The sequence below is a fragment of the Phyllostomus hastatus genome, unplaced genomic scaffold (genome assembly GCF_019186645.2).
Source record: "Phyllostomus hastatus isolate PE091 unplaced genomic scaffold, TTU_PhHast_1.1 phas_scaffold_78, whole genome shotgun sequence".
Taxonomy (NCBI): domain Eukaryota; kingdom Metazoa; phylum Chordata; class Mammalia; order Chiroptera; family Phyllostomidae; genus Phyllostomus; species Phyllostomus hastatus.
In genome coordinates, this window is record NW_025334041.1 from 82977023 (window position 1) to 82998146 (window position 21124).

Genomic DNA, 21124 nt, shown 5'->3' on the forward strand with positions numbered 1-21124 from the left:
TAACTAGTTATAAGCCTAGCAGGTAATGCATATGTTAAAGCTGTTGTTCCAGGAACTGAAAATATGATCCACTTTGACCCCAGAAGACCATAAGCAGTTCCACCTTTGTGCTTCAGGAGGACTGCAAGCAATTCATGATGGTATCTGAGCGATTGTACTCCAGAGTGAGATGACCACTGCCCAGGACGAGAATACTGCAGTTTTTTTTAATCTAATTAACTTTTCCCTGAATTCCAAACCCCTTACCTACACTTTGTTCTCCTTATAAAAAGGGCCATTTTCAAATGGAACTTAAGCTGGCCCATTAGGGTATGAAATCACTATCTTCTCAGATTGCCGGCCATCTGAATAAAGTGCCTGTAAAGATTCAATCCCTGTCTCTGCTTATTGGGTTTGGCATGTGACAGGCAGCAGGAATGCTGGATTTTTTTTTCTGGTTTTGATAGGGGACTCAAAGCTTGGAAAATTTTAGCTTAATGTAAAAAGCTGTAAATCTAGCAAGTAATGTGTATGTTAAGCTTTTGTTTCAGAAACTACAGATAAGGCCCATCTGGGATCGGGAAAAGCAGCTGACCTCCTGGGGCACTGGGTAGAGATTACCGCCTGGGGACATGTTGGAGGCATCTGGGCCTTTTGTGTGACCACCCCCACTCCCTTTTGACAGGTAACTGCGGAGAACAGGAAGGCTGCAGTTTCCTCACCTAATCCTCCCTAAATTTCAAAGCCCTTACCGCACCTTGCTTGTCCTCTCTCACCCTCCTTATAAAAGATCTGGCCAGGAAAGAGAAGGCAAGATGGTTTGCTAGGGTATGAACCCGCCATCTTCTTAGATCACTGGCCATCTGAATAAAGAGCCCATAAAAGATTCAATTGCTGTCATTGCTTATTGGATTTGGTAGTGACAGGCAGCCTGAATGCCGGTGTCTTTTCCGGTTACAGTTTCAGTAGTAGCTCCCTTTCTGCAGCAGGTCCTCTATCTAAATTCTTTTAGGGACAATTAGGTTGAAGGTTAAAGGCTCTTTCTGAGTCTTTTGTTTCTTGAAAATAACCAGCTAAAAAAAAAATCAGTAACCCAAAAGGAATATTTTGCGGTGGCAATCTCTGCTTCCCCACACAAACCAACCACTCTTAGACATACAAGTATACTCAAGAGAAATGAACACATTTGTTCACATAAAAACCCATACGGGAATGTTCCTAGTAACATTATTCAGCATAGTTAAAAAGTAGAAAAGGAAATGTCCAAAAGTAGATGGATGGATAAACGAAGTAAGGTATATTCATACAATGAAATATTATTCATCTATAAAGAGGGATTAAGTACTGACATATGCTACAACAAATGAATCTTGGAAACATTACATGTAATTCCATTTATATCAAATGCCCAGATTAGGCAAATACATATAAAAAGAAGGTAGACTAGTTGCTGCCAGCTGTTGAAAAGAGGGAGGACTGCTAAAGGGTACCGATTTCTTTTTGCGGTGACAAAAATACTCTAAAATTGAATAGTTGTGGCGGCTGCACAGTTCTGAGAATATACGAAAAACACCATTGGAGCGTACATTTTAAAAGGGTGACTTTCATGCTATGTGAATTATAACTCAATTTAAAAATCAAATTAAATTTTTTAAAACTGCAGCATTCACAGAGGTCTGATGACATCCAGGAAACGTACACCTATGGCAACACGCTAGGACAAAACAATTGCCCAGACACTCCTCGGGGCCTAGAACCTCAATCCCACCCTGCCTCCTAGAGAAGGAAGTCCCGGCCTGGGCAATGATGATTGGATGAGCTGTAAAAGAGGGTGGGGCGAAAAGGGGCAAGCTGAATACCCTTAGGCTGGGGGCTGGGTAGGGCTAAGCGAAGCCTTCTCTCGCGAGATTTTGCTGTTTCCGCATTTCGGTTCTGCTAGGCCGGGGTGGGGGAGGAGGCCCAGGTGGGCTCAGCTATTTGAGTCGGGTTATAGCCGTTTGACCCCAGCTCGGAGCAACGGCGGCAAGTACTTTCGCTGTTGGCGGGTTGAGGACTGTTTGCTACCTCACAGGGGATATCCCGTGTGGGCTCCGAAACCTGACCGTGGCAGGGGCCAGCGGCCCCTTCCCTCCTGTCTAAGGATAGAAGATGAGCTTCCTCTTGTGAGTGCGGACGGGGCCGAGGGGTGCAGGGCTCAGTGCTGAGGGCGGGGAGGGGCGAGCCGACGGCTGAGGCTAGGGTCGCCCAGGGGTTGAATTGGCTGGCTTTTGTCTTGCCCCGGTTTGCGGCTACGGGGGAGGATGGGACGTGGGCCGAGGTAGACGGAGGTGAAAAGTCGATTCAAAGGAAATGGAACGAGAAGTCAACGTAAAGGAAACGGGGTGAAAAGGCCCCGAGGCCTGTAGCGCGTCCAAACTTTCCGCCCCAACGCCCCTGAGGGCGCAGGGACGATCTGGGGGCGAGGCCAGTGGCTCCTAGTTTCTCTCCGGTCTGGAGCCGCCTTGTAGCGATTCCTGCTGACTTAGCTTTTTACTCCACCGTTTGTCTAGTTTTAGTTATCCTCAGTATTGTTAGCCCCGCGGAAAAATGCCGCCGCAGGAAAACGTGCTGCAACGTGGAGTGCTGCAGTTTGAGAAACATTGCTCTAGCACCTTATTATTCTCAGGTAGCGCTGTCTACGTAGTATACTGCTTAAATGTATGTTGTGTGATTAAATAAATATCCATTTTTAGTTACGGACATTATCCACACACTTGACATTTTTATTACACTTTAATATTACAGTGTTTCATAACTAGAGTTAATCTACCTGGTTCCTTATTGTGAGAAATCTTAATTCTTTCGCTACTTGTAAATTAGTGCTACTGAGAATATCTTTGTCCTTATCGCTTTTCTGCTCCTTTTGATTTTTTTTTTTAGGGTGTAGGCTCCAAAGTATGATTACCATGTCAAAAAATCTGTATGATTTGTTTTAATTGGAAATGTCTATTTTACTAGAACAATCTCTCCGTGCTTCAAGTCTTTTTTATGAGTTAATGTTTATTTAGTGGTTTGTGTATGCAAGTTGTTTAGTTGGTCTTTGAACGTAAATGTGAGAGGCTGTGTATTTCTTCTGAACTTTGTTTTGTTGGTGGATATTTGAGTTTCCACTTTTTGATTTTATGAATAATGCTGCTATGAACTTGTATGTACTACAGATTTTTTGTGTTGGATGTATGTGTTCATTTATCTTGGGTATTACACCTAGGAGTGGAATTGCTCAGTTACATGGTAACCATATTTCATCTTTTGAGGGAACTGCCACACTTTTTCAAAGCACCTGGACCATTTTGCTTTCCCACCAGCATTGAATGAATTTCATTTTCCCCACACTCTCACTAGCTCTTATTGTCTTTCCGATTATAACCATCCTAAGTAGATGTAAAATGGTAGTTTTTCATTGTGATGTCGATTCGCATTTCCCTAATAACTAAGAAGGTGGAGCATCCTTTCTCATACTTACTGGCCATTTGTATATATGTGTTTTTTGGAGTAATGTCTATTTCAATCTTCTGACCATTTAAAAAATTTCGTTTTCAATTATAGTTGACAACCTTTGGCCATTTTTAATTTGGATTATTTCTCTTTATGTTTTTGAGTTGTAATAATTCTTTATCCCTGATACAAGTCACTGTGACATCTATGATTTACAAATATTTTCTCCCATTTTGTGGATTGTTTTCACTGTCTTGATGGTGTCATTTGAGCCCAAGTCCTAATTTAGACAAAGATCACATTTGAATATTGAGCCATCATTCATCTTTTCCATATTTAACTTCCTGTCATTCACACCTTTCTATCTGTAAAAGGCTATTCTTTGTTATTTAGTACTTCTCATTTAAATAGAGGTATTTACCATGTCGAAAACTGTCCATATTTGATTTTACTTTTTAATCAGTCTTATTTAAAATTCAAATATCTGAGGTAAAGTAAAAGCCCACAGTTTATTCTTTTCCCCTTCTTAGAAGTAATCACCAGTATCAGTTTGATGTGTATCCTTTCTGATACTTTGTATATTTACAAAATGGGCTCCTAAAGGTGAAGGGATTAAGAAGTACAATTGTAGTTACAGAATAATCATGGGGATGTAAAGCATAGGGAATAGAGTAGCCAAAGAATATATATGCATGACCCATAGACAAGGACAAGGGGTGTGGGGATTGCCTGAGGGAGGGGGAACTGGGTAGAGTGGGGTAAAGGGGGAAAAATTATAACTGGAATAGCATAAACAAAATACAGTTAAACAGAAAAAACAAAAATGAGCTGCTGTCCATTTTGTTTTGTTTTAACATGTCTTGAGATCTTTTCATGTAAACACATGTAGCTCTATCTGTTCTTGTATCTTGTTCATCTTAACTACAATACTCCATGGTTTGTGGATATATCATAGTTTATTTAATCATTCTTTTAATAAGCCTTAGGATCATTTCTAGATTTTTCATTATTAAAAATAATCTTGGATGGGGGGGTGGGCTGGGATGGGAGTAAAAGGCAGAAAACTATAACAACAATTAAAATTTGAAAAAAATATAAAAAATTCAGAATGTTATGACAGAAATGCATTCCCATTAAAAAAAGAAGAGAGAATACTTTGTAAGGTAAACCATGTTAGTAATGATACTGAAGTCATAAAAATAAAACTGTCCTCCTAAATAAAGAGTTTTTAAAAAATTTGGAAAACACATCCTTACCTGTATCTAAGAGAGATACTCAGAAGGGGTAGATGGAGGAGCATTTCGGTGTTAACGTATACCGCCATATTGCCCTCCCAGAAACACTTTTCATTTTCACCACACTTAATGTTAATTGTTTTAACTTTTGACACTCAGTTTAAGGAAGAATAAACCTTACTTTAGTTAAACAGCTTTTCAGATTTTCATTAATCATTGTATTTTCCTTCCTATTTTCCTTCCGTATTGCCTATTTATCTCCTTAGCCCTTTTTTCTTAACAGATTACAGAAGCTTGTTATTATCCAGTTTATCCTTTGTAATATGTGTTGCAAGTAGTTTTTTCATTACATGTCTTTTTGCTCTGTTACTGAAGGTTTCTTTTCTTTTTTTAAGATTTATTTTACTTTTAGAGAGGAAGGGAAGGAGAAAGAGGGAGAGAAACGTCAATGTGTAAGAGGTACATCAATTGGGTGCCTGTTGCACACCTCCAACTGGGGTTCTGGTAGTTAATCCGCTGAGCCACACCAGTGAGGGCTGTTACTGAAGTTTTAATTGTTATGGGTTGAAGTCCATCTATTTAAGGTTTCTGGGTTTTGTGACATGTTAAGAAGACCTTCCTTATGGATGGCGTATAAAGATAGGAATAAAGATTTTGCCAATAACCAGTTATCTCTGTCTCATTTATTTTTCATTCTAAAAACCTCAAAAAAATGTGTCACTTTTGCTGTGGTTTGCTTTGATGGCATCCTAGATGTTTTGATACAGATGCTGGTTTTTGTTTTTTTTTTTTTGAGGTATTGGAACCTAAGGGCTACTGTCCTCCCAGCACCATTTTGTGTAGGTGGAAATTGAGGCCAGAAGGTTAGGTTTCTCAAGCAATCACAGAGATAATGGTAGATCAGGGACTAAAATCTAGGGGTTTTTTTTGTTGTTGTTGTTGTTTTTCTTTTGGTTCAAGAACCCTTTTATTATACCAGACTGCTTCATGGGGCATAGTTAAATTGTCTTATGTGTGAAATTGTGCTGCTAATCCTGTTTCTACGTGAGGAAAGAAATTTAAAGCATTCTTTTTATTATGATCATTACCCCCTCTCCCCAAAATCCTGGCACTTTTCAGGGAATATATTTTATTTTACAGAACAGTTTATATTAATGCCATTAATTATGCCATTCTGCTTCTAGTCCTAAAATTGATATGTTTTTCTTCTAACAGCAGCAGCCGCTCTTCTAAAACATTCAAACCAAAGAAGAATATCCCTGAAGGGTCTCATCAGTATGAACTCTTAAAACATGCAGAAGCAACTCTAGGAAGTGGAAATCTGAGACAAGCTGTTATGTTGCCAGAGGGAGAGGATCTCAATGAATGGATTGCTGTTAACAGTAAGTTTTTAATAACATTCAACTTTTCTGGTTTATAGGAAGGTTTTGCTAAAATCTCTTAATGAATTTTATTTTGCAGGTATGTAAAGGTTGTAATATAATAGATTATCTATAAAGAAACACTAAGCTCTTGGTTATAGCTTTTGTGGTTGAACAGAGAGACCTAAGGAGAAATGATGAGTGTTTTGGGGTAATTTCTGGGGAGAAATGGAGCTGAGTAAGGTCAAATAAAAGATTGATAAATGCAAAGAATCTACCTGTGATGGAACATGACTTTGTTAGGGAATCCAGCTGTATAGTTGTGCTTCCACTTCCAGAAACTCTCAATCTGCCTACCACGTATAAAGAAAAGTCCACTACAAGTCATACCTTCAGTCACTTATTTGTTGTGATTTAAGAGTTGTCATCGGAAATTGAGAGGTTGTGAGAAAATGGTGGGATCCATGAGCTGAAAGTCACTCTTGAGTTCAAGAAAGTGAGGAGAGCAAGGCATAGAAGAATATGCTGAGGCTAGAGATTTGAATGTTCAGAATGTAACATTTCTGGTCCTGGCCTAATAGCTCAGTTGTTTAGAGCGTTGTCATTGTCATTATCAGATACACGCCAAAGTTGTGGGTTCAGTCTCAGGTCAAGGCACATACAAGAAGCAACCAATGAATGCATAAATAAGTGGAACAACAATCAAATTGATGTTTTTCCACCCCCCCCCCTTTGGTCCCCCTCCTCATCTTACTCTCCCTCCTTCTCTCACCCTTTCCTTCTGCCTTCTCTAAAACCAATAAAAAAAATTTTTTTTTAATCTTAAAAAAAAAGAAGCTCTAGCTGGTATGGCTCAGTGGATTGAGCGCCAGCTTATATACTAAAAGGTTGCTGGTTCGATTCCCAGTCAGAGCGCCTGCTAGGGTTGTGGTTTAGGTCCTCAGTTGGGGGCATTCGAGAGGCAACAGATCAACATATCTCTTGCACACAGATGTTTTTCTCCCTCTCCTTCTCTCTCCGTTCACCTCTCTCTAAAAGTAAAAACATAAGATCTTTTAAAATCTTTTTTAAAAAGTAAGGTACAAGTGTAATTTAAAATTTTCCAATAGCCACGGTAAGAAAAATTTATTTTCTCAACTCCTTAAAAAGCCATTATTCATGTCACTAAGAAAAAACAAGTGCAGATGTGCATAATATATTACTTTTTGTGTAAGACAGGACAAATAAACTTAGGGGGCTGGGTGCAGAAAAAAATTAATACAGTAACCTGTGGAGTGGGGATTTGTAGTGGTTGGAGTTTAGATGTTTTTCACTGTATATTTCTTCTTGATATGTGAGCCATGTGAAATATTACATATTAGAAAAGATCCCTCCTTTTTAAAAACTTACATTATCATCTTTTATTTTAAAGGCATTTGTTGACCTTCTTCAGCCTTAGATTTTTCTGTGACTTAGTGTTCTAGATGAGCTGTTTTCAATCCATTTGGTTTCAGGACCCCCTTATTCTTCAGAAATTATTGAGAACCCCAGCCATGGCTGGTATTGCTCAGTGCGTTGAGCACCAGCCTGCGAACCCAGGGGTCACTGGGTTGGTTCACACACCTGTGTTGTTGCCCCCAGTTCCTGGTTGTGGGTGTGCAGGAAGGAGCTGGTTGATGTTTCTCTCCCTTTCTTCCTCCTTTCCCATCTCTCTAAAAATAAATAAAATCTTTTAAAAAATTATTGAGAACCCTAAAAAGCTTTTCATTTTTTAGGTTATAGCTAGTGATACTTACAGTGTTAGAAATTTTAAATATTGTTTGTTTTTAGATTCATCTAAAAATAACAGTAATAAATCGATTGCATGTTAATATATATTTTAATAAAAAGTGACTATTTCTCAAAATAAATTTTAGTGAGAAGTGTGGCATTGTTTTTGCATCTTTGCAAATGTTATTTAATGTCCAGCATAATAGGAGACAGCTGGATCCTCATGTCTGCTTCTGCCTTCAGGCTGTGGCGTTGTCACACATCATGGAGCCACTGGGTAACTCCAGGGCACTTGCAAGAGAGTGAGAGGGAGACGGGCAGTTTAAGTTGTTCCAGCCTCACAGAACCCCCTGAAACTGGGAATCCCTGGAGCATGTTTGGAGAGCGCTTGCTTTTAGATCAGTGATTTTTTAACCCTTTTCATTCCATGGCATACAAACTAATTAATAAAATTCTGCAGCACACCAAAAACATTTATTTTTTGCCTCCCTGACAAAATAAAGAATTGGTATAATTTTGATTGGTTCACACCAGATGGCTATTGTTGTGTTGGCTGTTGTCATTTTTTAATTTGATAATCGAAGGGAAAAGAGGTAAGTGCCTTGACTAAATAGTCAAGTATTGCACATTTTAAAAATTCTTGTGGCACACACTGGCTGAAGGTCACTATTTTAGACCAATAAACTAGCATACCATCTGGGCCTACTCTTTGTTTTGAAAGAATACTGAGTGCCTAAGTATTGCTTTCTTAGAAACATGACTAATTAAGAGGAAGGTTTGTCAGTAAGGGAGTTTTGTACAAAGTTCCTTTAATATGTTTTTCAAGAAACTTGGAAAAGCCCTAGTGGATTTTTAGGTACTCCTTTAGACAGGGAACTAAAACATTTTTAAAAACTTGAGTGGTTTTAAGGCCTGTGGGGTTCTTGTACAGAGTATGTTTCAGTCAGTTAAGTTGTTTCGCTCACCCTGTTCCTCTTCCATTATTTTGCAGATCTAGCTGAAGCTTCTTTAGAAAGTACTCCCTGACAAGCTCACCTGTTTAATATGTTGCTCTTGCTCTGAACTCTTGCACTTAGGTGTTGGCCTTTGTATAACTACCTTCTTATGTGTTGTATTATTCATTTCTTGTAGTTTCTCCTTTCTGTTAGCTGGAGAATCCAGGTCAAGAGACATTCTCGTGTCTTTTTCCTCAATATGCATAGCCTCAATTCTTTTTAATGATGAATTAGATTTTTTTAATGCTAGTTAATAACAGCCAGCGTACCTTCTGCCTCACAGTATGCTCTACAACACTTTTCTAATAAATGATATTGTCTGGTCCACATGAATAGAAACTATGACTTTTTTCATTCCCTTGGATGTAATCAAATTGTGTATGCTAATGACCTAATTAACAGTCACCATTAAGTTGGAATTGTGCCTGATTTTTTTTTTCTGTCATATGCTGGTTAAAAGCTCAGTACATCAAAAATGAATGTATATTAAAGTTTACTTGGATGTGACAACTTATAAAGAGAATTTACAATATCCTGGATTGTTGAATTTCCCAAGAATTGGAGTACATTGTCTACTTTTTTCAACTGAGAGGTCTGATGTTTTGTTGTGTTTACATATATATTTTAATACAATTCTGCTATTATCTTGCCAGCTGTGGATTTCTTCAACCAAATCAACATGTTATATGGAACTATCACAGAATTCTGCACTGAAGCAAGCTGTCCAGTCATGTCTGCAGGTCCAAGGTACATGTTACCCCTTTTTATATAGGTGTGTGGATTACTAAATAAAGCTAATCATTAATCGATAGAAATTAAATAATACTTTTTTGTTTTTCTTGTCTGTGTTAAAGCAGTTCATTTTTATGAGTTCTTAAATACCCATAAGCTTTTAGTTATTATTAAATATTTTGCCATTTGGTACTTAGTGTTTGATTTTGTAATTGCATTATAGTAAGGTGAATGTTGAATTAGAGGAATAATAAGAAAAGATTAGAATTTTATTAACATTATGGTTCTGTTTCTGGTTTTTAAATTAATTTCTTGAAATCAAGTTTGTTTGTTTGTTTAGATTTTATTTATTTTTCAAGAGAGAAGAAGGGAGGCAGAAGGAAGAGAAACATCAATGTATGGTTGCCTCTCGTGTGCCCCCTACTGGGGACCTGGCCTGTAGCCCAGGCATGTGCTCTGACTGGGAATTAAACCTTCAACTCTTTGGTTTGCAGGCTGATGCTCAGTCCACTAAGCAACACCAGCCAAGGCAAAATCAAGTTTTTAGTTGACTCTTTCATATTTGATTCTTTTTTCTTGTGCTTATTTGGTGTTAATTACTTCCAAATTGTGCTGCTTTAGTTATCTGGCTTAAAGATGCTAGATTTTAAAAACTTACCTATAATAAATTTCAAGAAATATTGAGGAAGAGATGGAACTCTTTGTTACTCATAATGTTTCAAGGTGTGATGGTGTATGATTTAGGTGTTTCCTTCCAGTCTTTTCGCTATAGTAATTGATTTTATGTGATGATAGATGGTATCAAGATATTTATTTAGCTCTTCGGAAAAAATTATCTTTTCTAAATTTGCTACAGGTATAAAGGATAAATAGGTCCCCCATGAGTGCAGTCATATTTTTATTACAGTATTTTAGGAGGAATGTTTTGATTTTGTGTTGTTTTAAATTTTAGTTCTCAAGCTTCCTTAAAATAAATTTAAATAAATAGGAAAATTAAACTTAATTATGGCTTAAATGCTTGACACAGTGAAGTTTTGTGTAAGCCTTGTTAATCATTCTAGCTCTGCAAAGGTGAGGGTGCAAAAAAATGCATGCTCAAGGATGCTTCTTTAACACCCTCTCCAAGAAACAGGGTTTTATAATCTTGACCTGTTGGTGATAACCTGTGGCCAAGGATCTCAGAATGTGGTGATTCATCAGCTCCTTCCCCAGTCCTCAGTGCTCTCTGCCTAACAGATAGGAATGAAATTCTTTTATTTTTCCCAGGGCTGTTCTATATTGTGGCATTGCCAGCTGCCACATTATCTTCTCCTTTTCTTTCAGTCATAGCCATCACATTTCAAAATAATTCTATAGGAAACTCTCAGTAATCTTCAATAGAAATTTAGGTAATTTACTAAAGATATATATAACTTCTGCCCTAGCTGGTATGTGGCTCGGTAGATGAGTGCTGTCCTGCAAATCAAAGTGTGGCCAGTTTGATTCCCAGTCAGGGCACATGCCTGAGTTGAGGGCCAGGTCCCCAGTAGGGGGCACCGGAGAGGCAACCAAACATAATGTTTCCCTCTCTTCCTTCCCCTCTCTCTAAAAATAAATAAATAAATCTTTTTTTTTTTTAAGATATATATAATTTCTTGACAAAGTGTAAACCTACTTTGATTATAATTTACACATTTGTTAATGTGAAAACTTTATCAGTAATACCTTTTTTTCTTCAGATATGAATATCATTGGGCAGATGGTACTAATATTAAAAAGCCAATCAAATGTTCTGCACCAAAATACATTGACTACTTGATGACTTGGGTTCAAGATCAACTTGATGATGAAACTCTTTTTCCTTCTAAGATTGGTGAGTTAATATTGTAGAACTATTTTTCTTTTTAAATGATAAATGTGTGCTTTTTAACACTCCATTACTTTAAAAAAGTAAAAGGGACTACCACATTTCTCTCTAAAAGGATTATAAATGTATACTCCTTCCAGACATGTTTGCGTCTGCCCGTGTTTCTTTACTAATATTGATAGTTAATCATTTTTAAATTTTTATAATTTGGGTAAGTAAATTTGTTTTAAGCTACATTTTTAAGATATTGATGTAATTGAGCATTTTATTGTTTTACTGATCATTGTGTATTTTCTTTTTCTATCCTTTCCTCATTCCTTTGTATGTTAAGGATATTAGCTTTTTATCATAAATGTATGTATTTTTCCCCAGGTTGCCTTTTGTCTTACTGTATTCATGAAGTGTTTTTGCTGTTATATGTATAACTTTCTTATTTTGTCTTATTAATTTTTCTTTAATGATATCTGGATTTTAGAGAGAATAAGGGAAAGAGGAAGAGAAGGAGAGAAACATCAATGTGTGGTTGTCTCTTGCATGTCCCCTATTGGGGACCTGGCCTGCAACCCAGGCATGTGCCCTGACTGGGAACCGAACTGGTGACCCTTTGTTTCTCAGGCCTGTGCTCAGTCCAGTAAGCTACACCAGCCAGGGCTTTACATGTGGATTTTAATCAATAATTGGAAAGGTTTTCAACTACTTCACTATTATTAAAATGTTTGTGTTTTCAATGAGTAGTTTTGTGTTTTTGTTTTCACATTTAAATCTTTGTTGTGTCTGGAATTTTTTTTCTCACTATTTCCTTTTCTTTTTTCCCAATTATAAATGCAAGTCAGTGTGTCCAGTGCTATTTATCAAATGTGTGTGTTTTCTCCCCTGATTATCAAGTTTGCCACATATTTTGGAGTCTTTTAATCTCTATCTGTGCCCACCAGAATTCCACACTGTGTTAATGAACCATGGCCACATATCCATGAGCATCTTGTAGGGCTCTCTTCCTTGCTCTTCTTTTTCAGAATATTCATGACTATTTTGGGATATTTGTTCTTCCAAAGAACTTAGAATTATTTGTTCAAGGTTAAAAAAGAAAACCCAAATCTTTGTGAGATTTTTATTACAGTTTCATTCAGTTTATTGATTAATATAGGGATTCTTGTTCTCTCGACAATTATGATTTTGCCTATGCAAAATCAAAGTATATTTCTTCATTTTTTCACGTCTCTTGTTATTTCCTCTTGTAAAACTCTATACTTCTTGCTAATCCTTCAAGTTTCTTAAGTTTATTCCTACGCATTTAACATTTTTTTGTAGATATTTGGTTTCCAACTGGTTAGTGTTTAATATATAGAAAAGCTGATTTTTATATAAATTTTATGATTGACCATCAGGTTTTGAATGTTTCTCTTGTTTTTGGCTGGTTTTCTTGCATTTTTAAAATACGAATTTTTTATAGGTTTTTAAAAAAAATTTTAAGATTTTTTAAATTTTTATTTTTATTTATTTATATTTTTTAGACCGGGAAGGGAGGGAGAAAGAGAGAGAGAGAGACATCAATGTGCAGTTGCTGGGGGCTGTGGCCTGCAACCCAGGCATGTGCCCTGACTGGGAATCGAACCTGCGATGCTTTGGTTCCCAGCCAGCACTCAATCCACTGAGCTACGCCAGCCAGAGCTAAAATATCCATTTCTATTACACTAAGATAACAGTAATTTTGCATTTTTCTGCTAATGTACTTCTTGTGTAACTCTTACCTAATTGTACTTACCAACTAGTACTTCCAGAACAGTGCTGACTAATGGTGATAATGGCAGACATCCTTTTCTCGTTTCCTTTTATGAGTGCTTTAGTATTTAGCATTAAGAAGGAATCTTGCATTTGGTTAGATGTGTGTCAATTTTTTTGTCAGGTGTATGGTTGTAGAGTTTTATCAGATGCTTTTCCAGTATGTGTTGTTGATAGCCATAAGGTTTTCTCCATTTTTTTTTCTGTTCTTCTGGAAGAGTATTTTTTATTTGCTGATATTTTGAATAAGATTTTGGAATTGGTATTTATTGATGGGATTGATCCTTGTCATTTTTAGTGTAAGGGTGTCTTATGAACAACATATTGTTGGATTCTGTCTTGTCTGTTTGGGCTGTTGTAACAAAAATACCAGAATGGATGGCATATAAACACGAGAACATAATTTCTCAAGGTTCTAAAGGGTGCAAATCTGTGATCGGGGTGCCAGCTTGTTTGGGTTCTGAGGAAGGTTCACTGCTGGGCTGCTGGCCAGCCTCTCACCTAGTCCTCACATAGTGGAGAGGTAGCCCTCTGAGACCTCTTTTTATAAGAGCATTAATCCCATTCATGAGTGGTCTGCCTGGTGACCTAGTCACCTCCCAAAAGCTCCACCCACTAATGATACCATACAGGGGCTTAGGACGGCAACATATGGATTTTGTGGGGGCGCGTGGGTGCACTCGAGTTGCTAATATAAATATTCAGACCATAGCAGATTTCTTTTATGAAGTCTAATTAAAGATTTATTTTTCAAGGGAAAAAGTTGTATCATGTTACACTTGGTCTGTTTGCTATTGGTCAGTTTTTTCATTCTATTATTAAGCATTTTATTTCCTTTTTCATAGTTTTGTTGTATATTTACCACGATTGAATTTTCTGTTAAATTCAGCTGGGAAGGTCCTTAGGTTAAAGCAAATTATATTTCTTTATTCATTGAAGTTTTTTCTCTTATGAAAGATACAGAATACTTTTGACTTAATTCTCTTTTCTCAGTTTCCCATTTGTCAGTGCTTTATTCTGATGTTCTAGAATTCTTTCTGCTCTCATTAAGCTGTTATCTACATCTTACTTATGCCAATTAGATGAAATTTATTGTTCATTTTTAAACTAGATATCCAAGTTATTACTGTTCCTTTTATTAGCAAGATGCCAATTTGTAAATTCTGAGAGAAAAGGAGTTTGAAATAACAATCCATCTTTTCACTACACAAATAAAAGCCTCATTTCACAAAAACATGCCCATGAGCTCCAGAATAATTTTTAAAAGAGCAAATTGTTAACCAGAACTGGGGAGGAGGGGATCCCTCACAAATATCAGTTTATGAAAGCAAAATATACTAAATTTCAAGCTATGAAAGACTGAGAAGTAAAATGTAGGAAAAGAGAAAGTGTTTTAGTTTTTGTCCTCTGAAAGATTAAAGAAAGAAAATGTTTTAAGAGTAATGTTCTAGAACAAACCTTTAAGGGCACTAATGTAGGTTATTTCGGAAGCAGATACATTCTTATGTGTTTATTTACTGTACTTAGTGCCAGTTGTATTGTTGTTTTCCTCTCCCTACCTTCTAAGAGACTTTGGTCTTGTCAACCAAAGTTCTCAGGAAGTAGCCAGTTGCATCCCTACCTGCAGTGCTCGGAGAGACATTACCAGACCCAGTTCTTTCTCAGAAGGTGTTTATTTTCTTTGAAAAAGAGGGAGATGCTCTTCCTCCCTTTTTTAAGAAGTCTGTTCCCTTCTTAAACTACAGAAAAATGAAAATAGCACTTTAAAAAATAAAAGTTTGTAACTTCTTGTTTAAGAAAACTGTCTTTTCAGATAATTTAGAAGATTAAAAAAATTGTAAACAGTAGATTACAATGATTTGAAGTGAAGAATGCTTTTTTTTTCCTTTTGGTTAGGAGAGTTTCCAGTCCTAGTTGAGTGTGTAAAATATTTTTTTCAGTGTTACAGATTACACAAAGTAAAAATTTTCTGTTTATTGTCAAAATGCTTATTCTTGCATTTATTTAATCTTAGGAAGAAACTCTTCAATATTAAACAAGTAAAATTAGTTGTATTTTAACTTTGATTCAGTAGCATCTTATATATATAACTTCTGATACCTGTGCCTGCTAATCTAAGGCAGTCAGAAAAAGTGTGGTATGTGAATATATCTCTTATATTCAGGTTTGGGATTCTTTTTTCCCTTGTCTTTTAAAAAATACGTGGCAATAGACTTGTATTTGTGAATGTGTGGTTTTGTTGGAGTTGCTCATGGCTTTATCTAAACTTTCCACTGTTCAATTAGATGAAGACTAATGAATATATACGTATATTTGCCATTATATATTTATGTTACAGGTGTCCCATTTCCCAAAAACTTTATGTCTGTGGCAAAGACCATTCTGAAGCGTCTCTTCAGGGTGTATGCCCACATTTATCACCAGCACTTTGATTCCGTGATGCAGCTGCAAGAGGAGGCCCACCTCAACACCTCTTTTAAGCACTTTATTTTCTTTGTTCAGGTAAGTTAAACCATGTTGATTTCTGTGTTCTTTGACTTGGACATACTTGGCTTGGTAACTTTAATAAAGAGCAATTTATAGAGTCTTATCTATAGATACAAAGCTAAGTTTAAGCAGGGTTCTCTTTTCTCTTTGCCACATTGTTTATGTCACTGATGTGCATAGTAGCATAGAAAGCATTACCTCCATTTTGGGCTTTCTGCCTCTGACTGCCCAGGTCTCTGGCTCTAGGATATGCCAGAGCACCAGAAATTCAGACGAGCTTGTCCATACCCTTCTGTTCCGCCACTGCTGAGTGAAGGGACACTATGAAAAGTGTCTGAGGTTGGATTGTTTCACTAGATGTTTATGCCTGGAAAAGAAACTTTTGGAAGAACTTGTTTACCTGTTGTCTTGGATTCAGTTTTCAAAAGTTCCCCCTAAGGCCAACTTTTATGAAGTCAGCTGCTAGAAACTTTAAAAAAGCCTACTGCCTTCAGAGATGTAGCTCATTTCCTTATGGGCTCTTAGTTGGAATTGAAACTTTAAATATCACTAGAATTCACATTGTTTGAAAAGGATATCAAGAATTGGTGCTTCTTTAGCCTCATTTTATAGATATATAATTCTGTTGGGTTGGCCCAAAAGTCTGTTATGCTTATTCTGTAAAATAAAAGACATATTTTTTTCATTTTCACCAATAACTATTGATTGGGATATTTTTAGTATGTTGGCTATCTTTTGCTATTGGCTACTAGTGGGTAGAGGCCAGGGGTGCTGCTAAACTAATCTTCCAGTGCATAAGACAGCCCACAGCAAAGAATTATTTGGCCAAAATGTCAACAGTACCAAGAAGCTTCGCAAACTACTCTTGATGTGTTAGATCAGTCACAGCACCTTTTCCATACACTGCACAAATCTTTTCTTGTGTTTCAGTTGCATTTTTACCTTTCTTGAAAAAATAAAGGATAATATACTGAAAATGTGTATCTTCTTCCATCTTCAGTATTTAAATGGCTGCATAAAAATTCACCAATTTTGCTTTTTTTAATGTACCCTGATATGACACCTGTCACAATACAATCTAACAACTGTTCCAAATGAAGTTAAAGACAACTGAGGGCTACTAGAGCCATTATACGGAAAAACATAATGGATTTTTTGGCTAACCCAGTATATGCAAACTATAAATATGTCTAGATATTCTTTTTTGTGGAAAAACCATCAACTTTACAGTAGATACTGAGTATTACAGTTCTGTCAGTTACACAGAGGAGGTTGTCCTGTGTGCTCTTGTCTGTTTTCCTTCTGAGAGTGTTGCTGGCACATACCTACAGTGCAGCTGTAGCTGCAGATTCATGAAAAGGAAAGTTCTGCTGCCCCAGAGGTAGCTACTGCCAGAGGGTCGGTGTACAGTTTTCAGATAATTTCTGTGTAAATGCAGGCATACTCAGTTTTGATTTTAATGTTTTACACAGTGAACATCATGCTGTTGGTACAGTTGCTTATTTTGTAAGTCCCCTATATCTTAAAAGGGAGTAAGAAATGATTTCATTTTAAAATGTTCACAGAGACCATTTCATCATTCTTTTGGATTTCAAAAAACTAGGGTTGGGAATATCTTCTTTGAATGATAACATTTACATAGTTTTACTTTTAGATCTATTTTAAAATTGTATTTTTCTTCTCTTTTTAGGAGTTTAATCTGATTGATAGGCGTGAGTTGGCACCTCTTCAGGAATTAATTGAAAAGCTTGGATCAAAAGACAGATAAATGTTTCTTCTAGAGCACAGTTACCCTCTTGCTTCCTCTCCTGCTAGAGCTATCTCATTGCTATCTATTAGAGACTAGTGATACAGACTTGACGAAAACATGATAAAAAGACCTGTTGTCTGTGTCTACTGATAAAATTGTCCCAAAGGTAGGTTGGCCTAGTATGTTCAGAGTGAGAAATTCAGGACACAGCCAAATCTGAGGCACTGTGTAACCACTCTTGTTACTGTCACTGAGTCACACTTGGTGTTAATATGTGATAATTAATCTGTAATTTATCTGTTTACTTATTATTATTTTACTAAAGAAAATGATTTAGTCTGTTTCAGGTTACAGACAGCATAATGGATATTAAGAATTTCCACCAATTTATTAGCAAGTTTCCACAAAAAACTTCCTCAAAACTCAGATCAGTTTTATTCTGCTTTTATTTTACAAATAGAAGAGGTATTTTCAGGTTTCCTTAAGATTTAGAACATTTGTGTCCCTTTGGATAACATTGTAGTTTGAAGTTGTATACTGGTGTTTTTATAGATAATGCAAATATGTATATTTTTTCAAAGTCCATGATTGTGATTTAAATTGTTATGACATGTATGGGAGTAACCACAGTTATTTTTAAAATGACTATATTTTAATCTGTGTTGGGGATTTTGTTCACATGAACCTATCTAAATGTTTAGGAGTATGTATCAGAAATAATTTTTTTAAAGCATCTAAGGGTGGTCTTGTAGATTTTTTTAAAAAACATTCAGATTAATTTGAATGTGTGCCTTTTGGCTGAATAAAAACTTCCAAAAAATTATGACAAATTTAAGTCTCAAACCACTAATTTCTTTCACATTGTCTTTTAGAGGCATTGGAAATCTGGCTAGGAGAGTGGAAGAAAGTACTCCATTGCTTTGTTTGGAGTTTCCTTTTTTAAATAATTACTTCTGTATGTTTTTATTGTGGCTTGAGACTTAGTGAAGAGTACTATAGAAATGCACCAACTTTATCCCAATAAGGATTAAACTTAAGGAAAACCACAATTAAAAACCCTTGAAATGTATACACATTATAGCACAGCTTAAGGTTTAGTGTGTTCCCTGTTCTTGTGTGTGTGTGTGTGCGTGCGTGCGCACACATTTAATGAGACAACATGGGAGGAATAAGTAAAAAAAAAAATTCTGTTAATATCAAAGGATGAATTGAGCCCCCATAGGGGTTTTATCCTGTGTTAATTTTTTTAATCAAAACTTGAAATTATTCTATTTCTAATCAGATAAAAAGAATCTCCCCTGTTAACGAGGAACAGATCTGATTTTCATCAGGTTTATAGGACTTAGCAAACACTGACTGTTTGAATAGATTGAGGCACGGGCACACTAAAGACTTGCCAGACTGGCATCATCCTGTTTCAGAGTTGTAACTTCTGCAAAGTAGTCGCCAGTGTCTTGATAGATTTGGCAAAAGTTAGTTTTGATAAGAGTTTTTGTTGTTTATTTTTATTATTCCAGACTAGAGTATGAAGGAGAGAGTTCCTTAGAAATGCCACTTTTGTAATAACTCAGTTTCAGTAAATTATCAAATATATACAGAATTTTAAAGGAAACAAAACATTTCATCTTATTAGGCTGAAATCATACCTCATTTCAGGAATTAAAAAGTGGGATAATCACTTACCAAAAAAAGAGAAAAGCCCTCTATAAGACATTTCACAATCGATGTTTTAATTTTATTCAAAGGTCCCTGTCAGGTGGTCTGTATGTTTATGTTGATCATTTACGAACAAGAAAGCAAGGTTTCTAGATGCTACCGAGAATGTTACTTCCTCTCTCATTGGCTTTAATTAAGCCTGCAAGGAATGAAATTAGATTTCTCAACCAGCGTTGTGCTTTCATTATCATCTCTAATATTCTCAAACAAAAGGGTTCTCACTTTTCTCCATTTATTTTCAGTGATAGAAATCCTCCCTCTCTTTATGACCCAGCCCCAAATGAACCAAAGATAGGTCACGTTAGAATAGTATAAAGGGAGCTTATGAATGACACAAATAAAATTATTTGTAATTTGAGACTCAGAATGTCCTTTTTAAAAAAATAAAAACATTGCCAGGTTCCCATGCTAATCTGGCTTAACCAACAATGCATCTGAACTTCAGTGTTAGCATTATTTGTTTACATCCAAGGCTACAGAGGCGAAGGCAGGAAAGCTGGAGGAATGGGGCGAGGCTGGCCCCTTCCTGACTTGAGGGCCAGCTTTTGATGAGAGTTGGAAGAAATCAGCTTGTCTTTGACTCCTCTCTTGATGTTTCTCCCTGTGCCTGAGGTTTGCCTGTTTGACCACGTGCCCTCCCCTGACCCTCATCGCTAGTCATCTCTCAGTGTCTGCTCTGCTCCTCCTGCCTGATAACAGTGGGGTGAAGAGTGCTTTATAAATTATGCAGTTAATCCTTTGGCGCTTCTATTTCCAGGCCTTTAAAAAGACTTTTGGACAGTGATGTGCATACTAGTTTTTGTAATGACAGCCAAATGTATCCTTTATTCTTCTCCAGAGTGATAAAGTGATTTTAGAGGGCCACAAGCTAACACAGTATTTTCTTTCATAGACTTGGAGAGCTCTAGCTCACGTGGCTCCTTGCTCAAGAAATGCAAATCAGTAGTCACATGACCCTGATAACAACAAAAGGAAACTGCCTAGTAGTGTGAGGCCAGAGGAGCAGTCCTGGTGGAGATTTTAACCTTTGCAATTATTGCTGCAGTTTCCTGATTATACTGTTGGCCTTTTCTCTGAGCAATGAGGTTATGCTAGAAGTGGAGCCTCTAAACTTAACATTATTACCTCAGAAGCATAAATAAACCAGGCCCAAAGAATGTAAGTCCTAGAAATTTGTTTCCAAGCAGCCCCAGTCATGGCACTGGTGTTATCCCTGCCTGGTTAGAAGAGGTTGCCTCTTGTCTGTAGCTAAAAAATGCTGGCCGAGCCATCACACTGAGCGCCTTCCACAGGGACATTACTTCCTTCTGACGCCTGCTTGTTAAGTGGATTTAGCATTGTAGAATTCTGGGAAAATAGTAGTCCCTCAGTCTCCTGTGTTTTTGCATTATTTTGCTATTTCAGACTGTAAAAGACTGGGGGGATATTATATGTGATAGCAGTAATTTTATTGAAGCAACTGCATTGAAATTCACTTGAGTTTTCTCTCATCAGATTGTATTCCAAACAAGTATTCTGTAAATCCAAATGGATTGCTGGTGTGCTATAGATTATAGAACATTCTGTGTTTGGTCCACATAGAAAAATAGCTTGCATAAGTTAGTCTTGGTTACCATCTAAAATATTTTTAAATGTTCTTTACATGAAAATTTATATTTTTAAACCTTTAGGGGCTTTATCTATTTTTCTAAGTCAGTTAACTGTACTTTACAAAAAGGTATTTTGTATCTACTTTTGTAACTTCATCAGAATAAAATATATTGAAATGACTAAAGTATGTGTCTGAATATGTTATTTGTGAAACTTGATAATTTTGCAGCTTCTGTACAAGGTTGTCTTATCATTTAGTAGTTAAAATGTTTTCTTAATTTTAGAAGAAAGGGTACAGTGGCTAAAACCCAAGCTCTTGAAAAAATTGGTCTCCAAGCTCTTGACCCCTTGTACTTTCCTGGCTGTGAGATTGAGAAAAGGGAAGAGGAGAGACCAGACTCCTTAATTTTCTGACGTTGGAACTTAGTACT

General features: G+C 36.6%; 1 protein-coding gene across 2 annotated transcripts; it reads left to right on the plus strand.

Annotated features, from left to right (window-relative positions):
* Positions 1 to 1892: 1892 nt before the first annotated feature.
* On the plus strand, positions 1893 to 20877 carry MOB1A (MOB kinase activator 1A). 2 transcript variants are annotated; one of them, XM_045827847.1, is made up of 6 exons: positions 1893 to 2141; positions 5907 to 6070; positions 9447 to 9540; positions 11244 to 11377; positions 15489 to 15652; positions 17328 to 20877. In XM_045827847.1, the coding sequence occupies exons 1-6, from the start codon at positions 2128 to 2130 to the stop codon at positions 17403 to 17405; spliced, it is 648 nt and encodes a 215-aa protein (XP_045683803.1). In that variant the 5' UTR covers positions 1893 to 2127; the 3' UTR covers positions 17406 to 20877. The 2 variants fall into 2 exon arrangements, with proteins under 2 accessions (XP_045683803.1, XP_045683802.1); XM_045827846.1 differs by having other exon boundaries at positions 1894 to 2141; positions 5904 to 6070.
* The last annotated feature ends 247 nt before the right edge of the window (positions 20878 to 21124 follow it).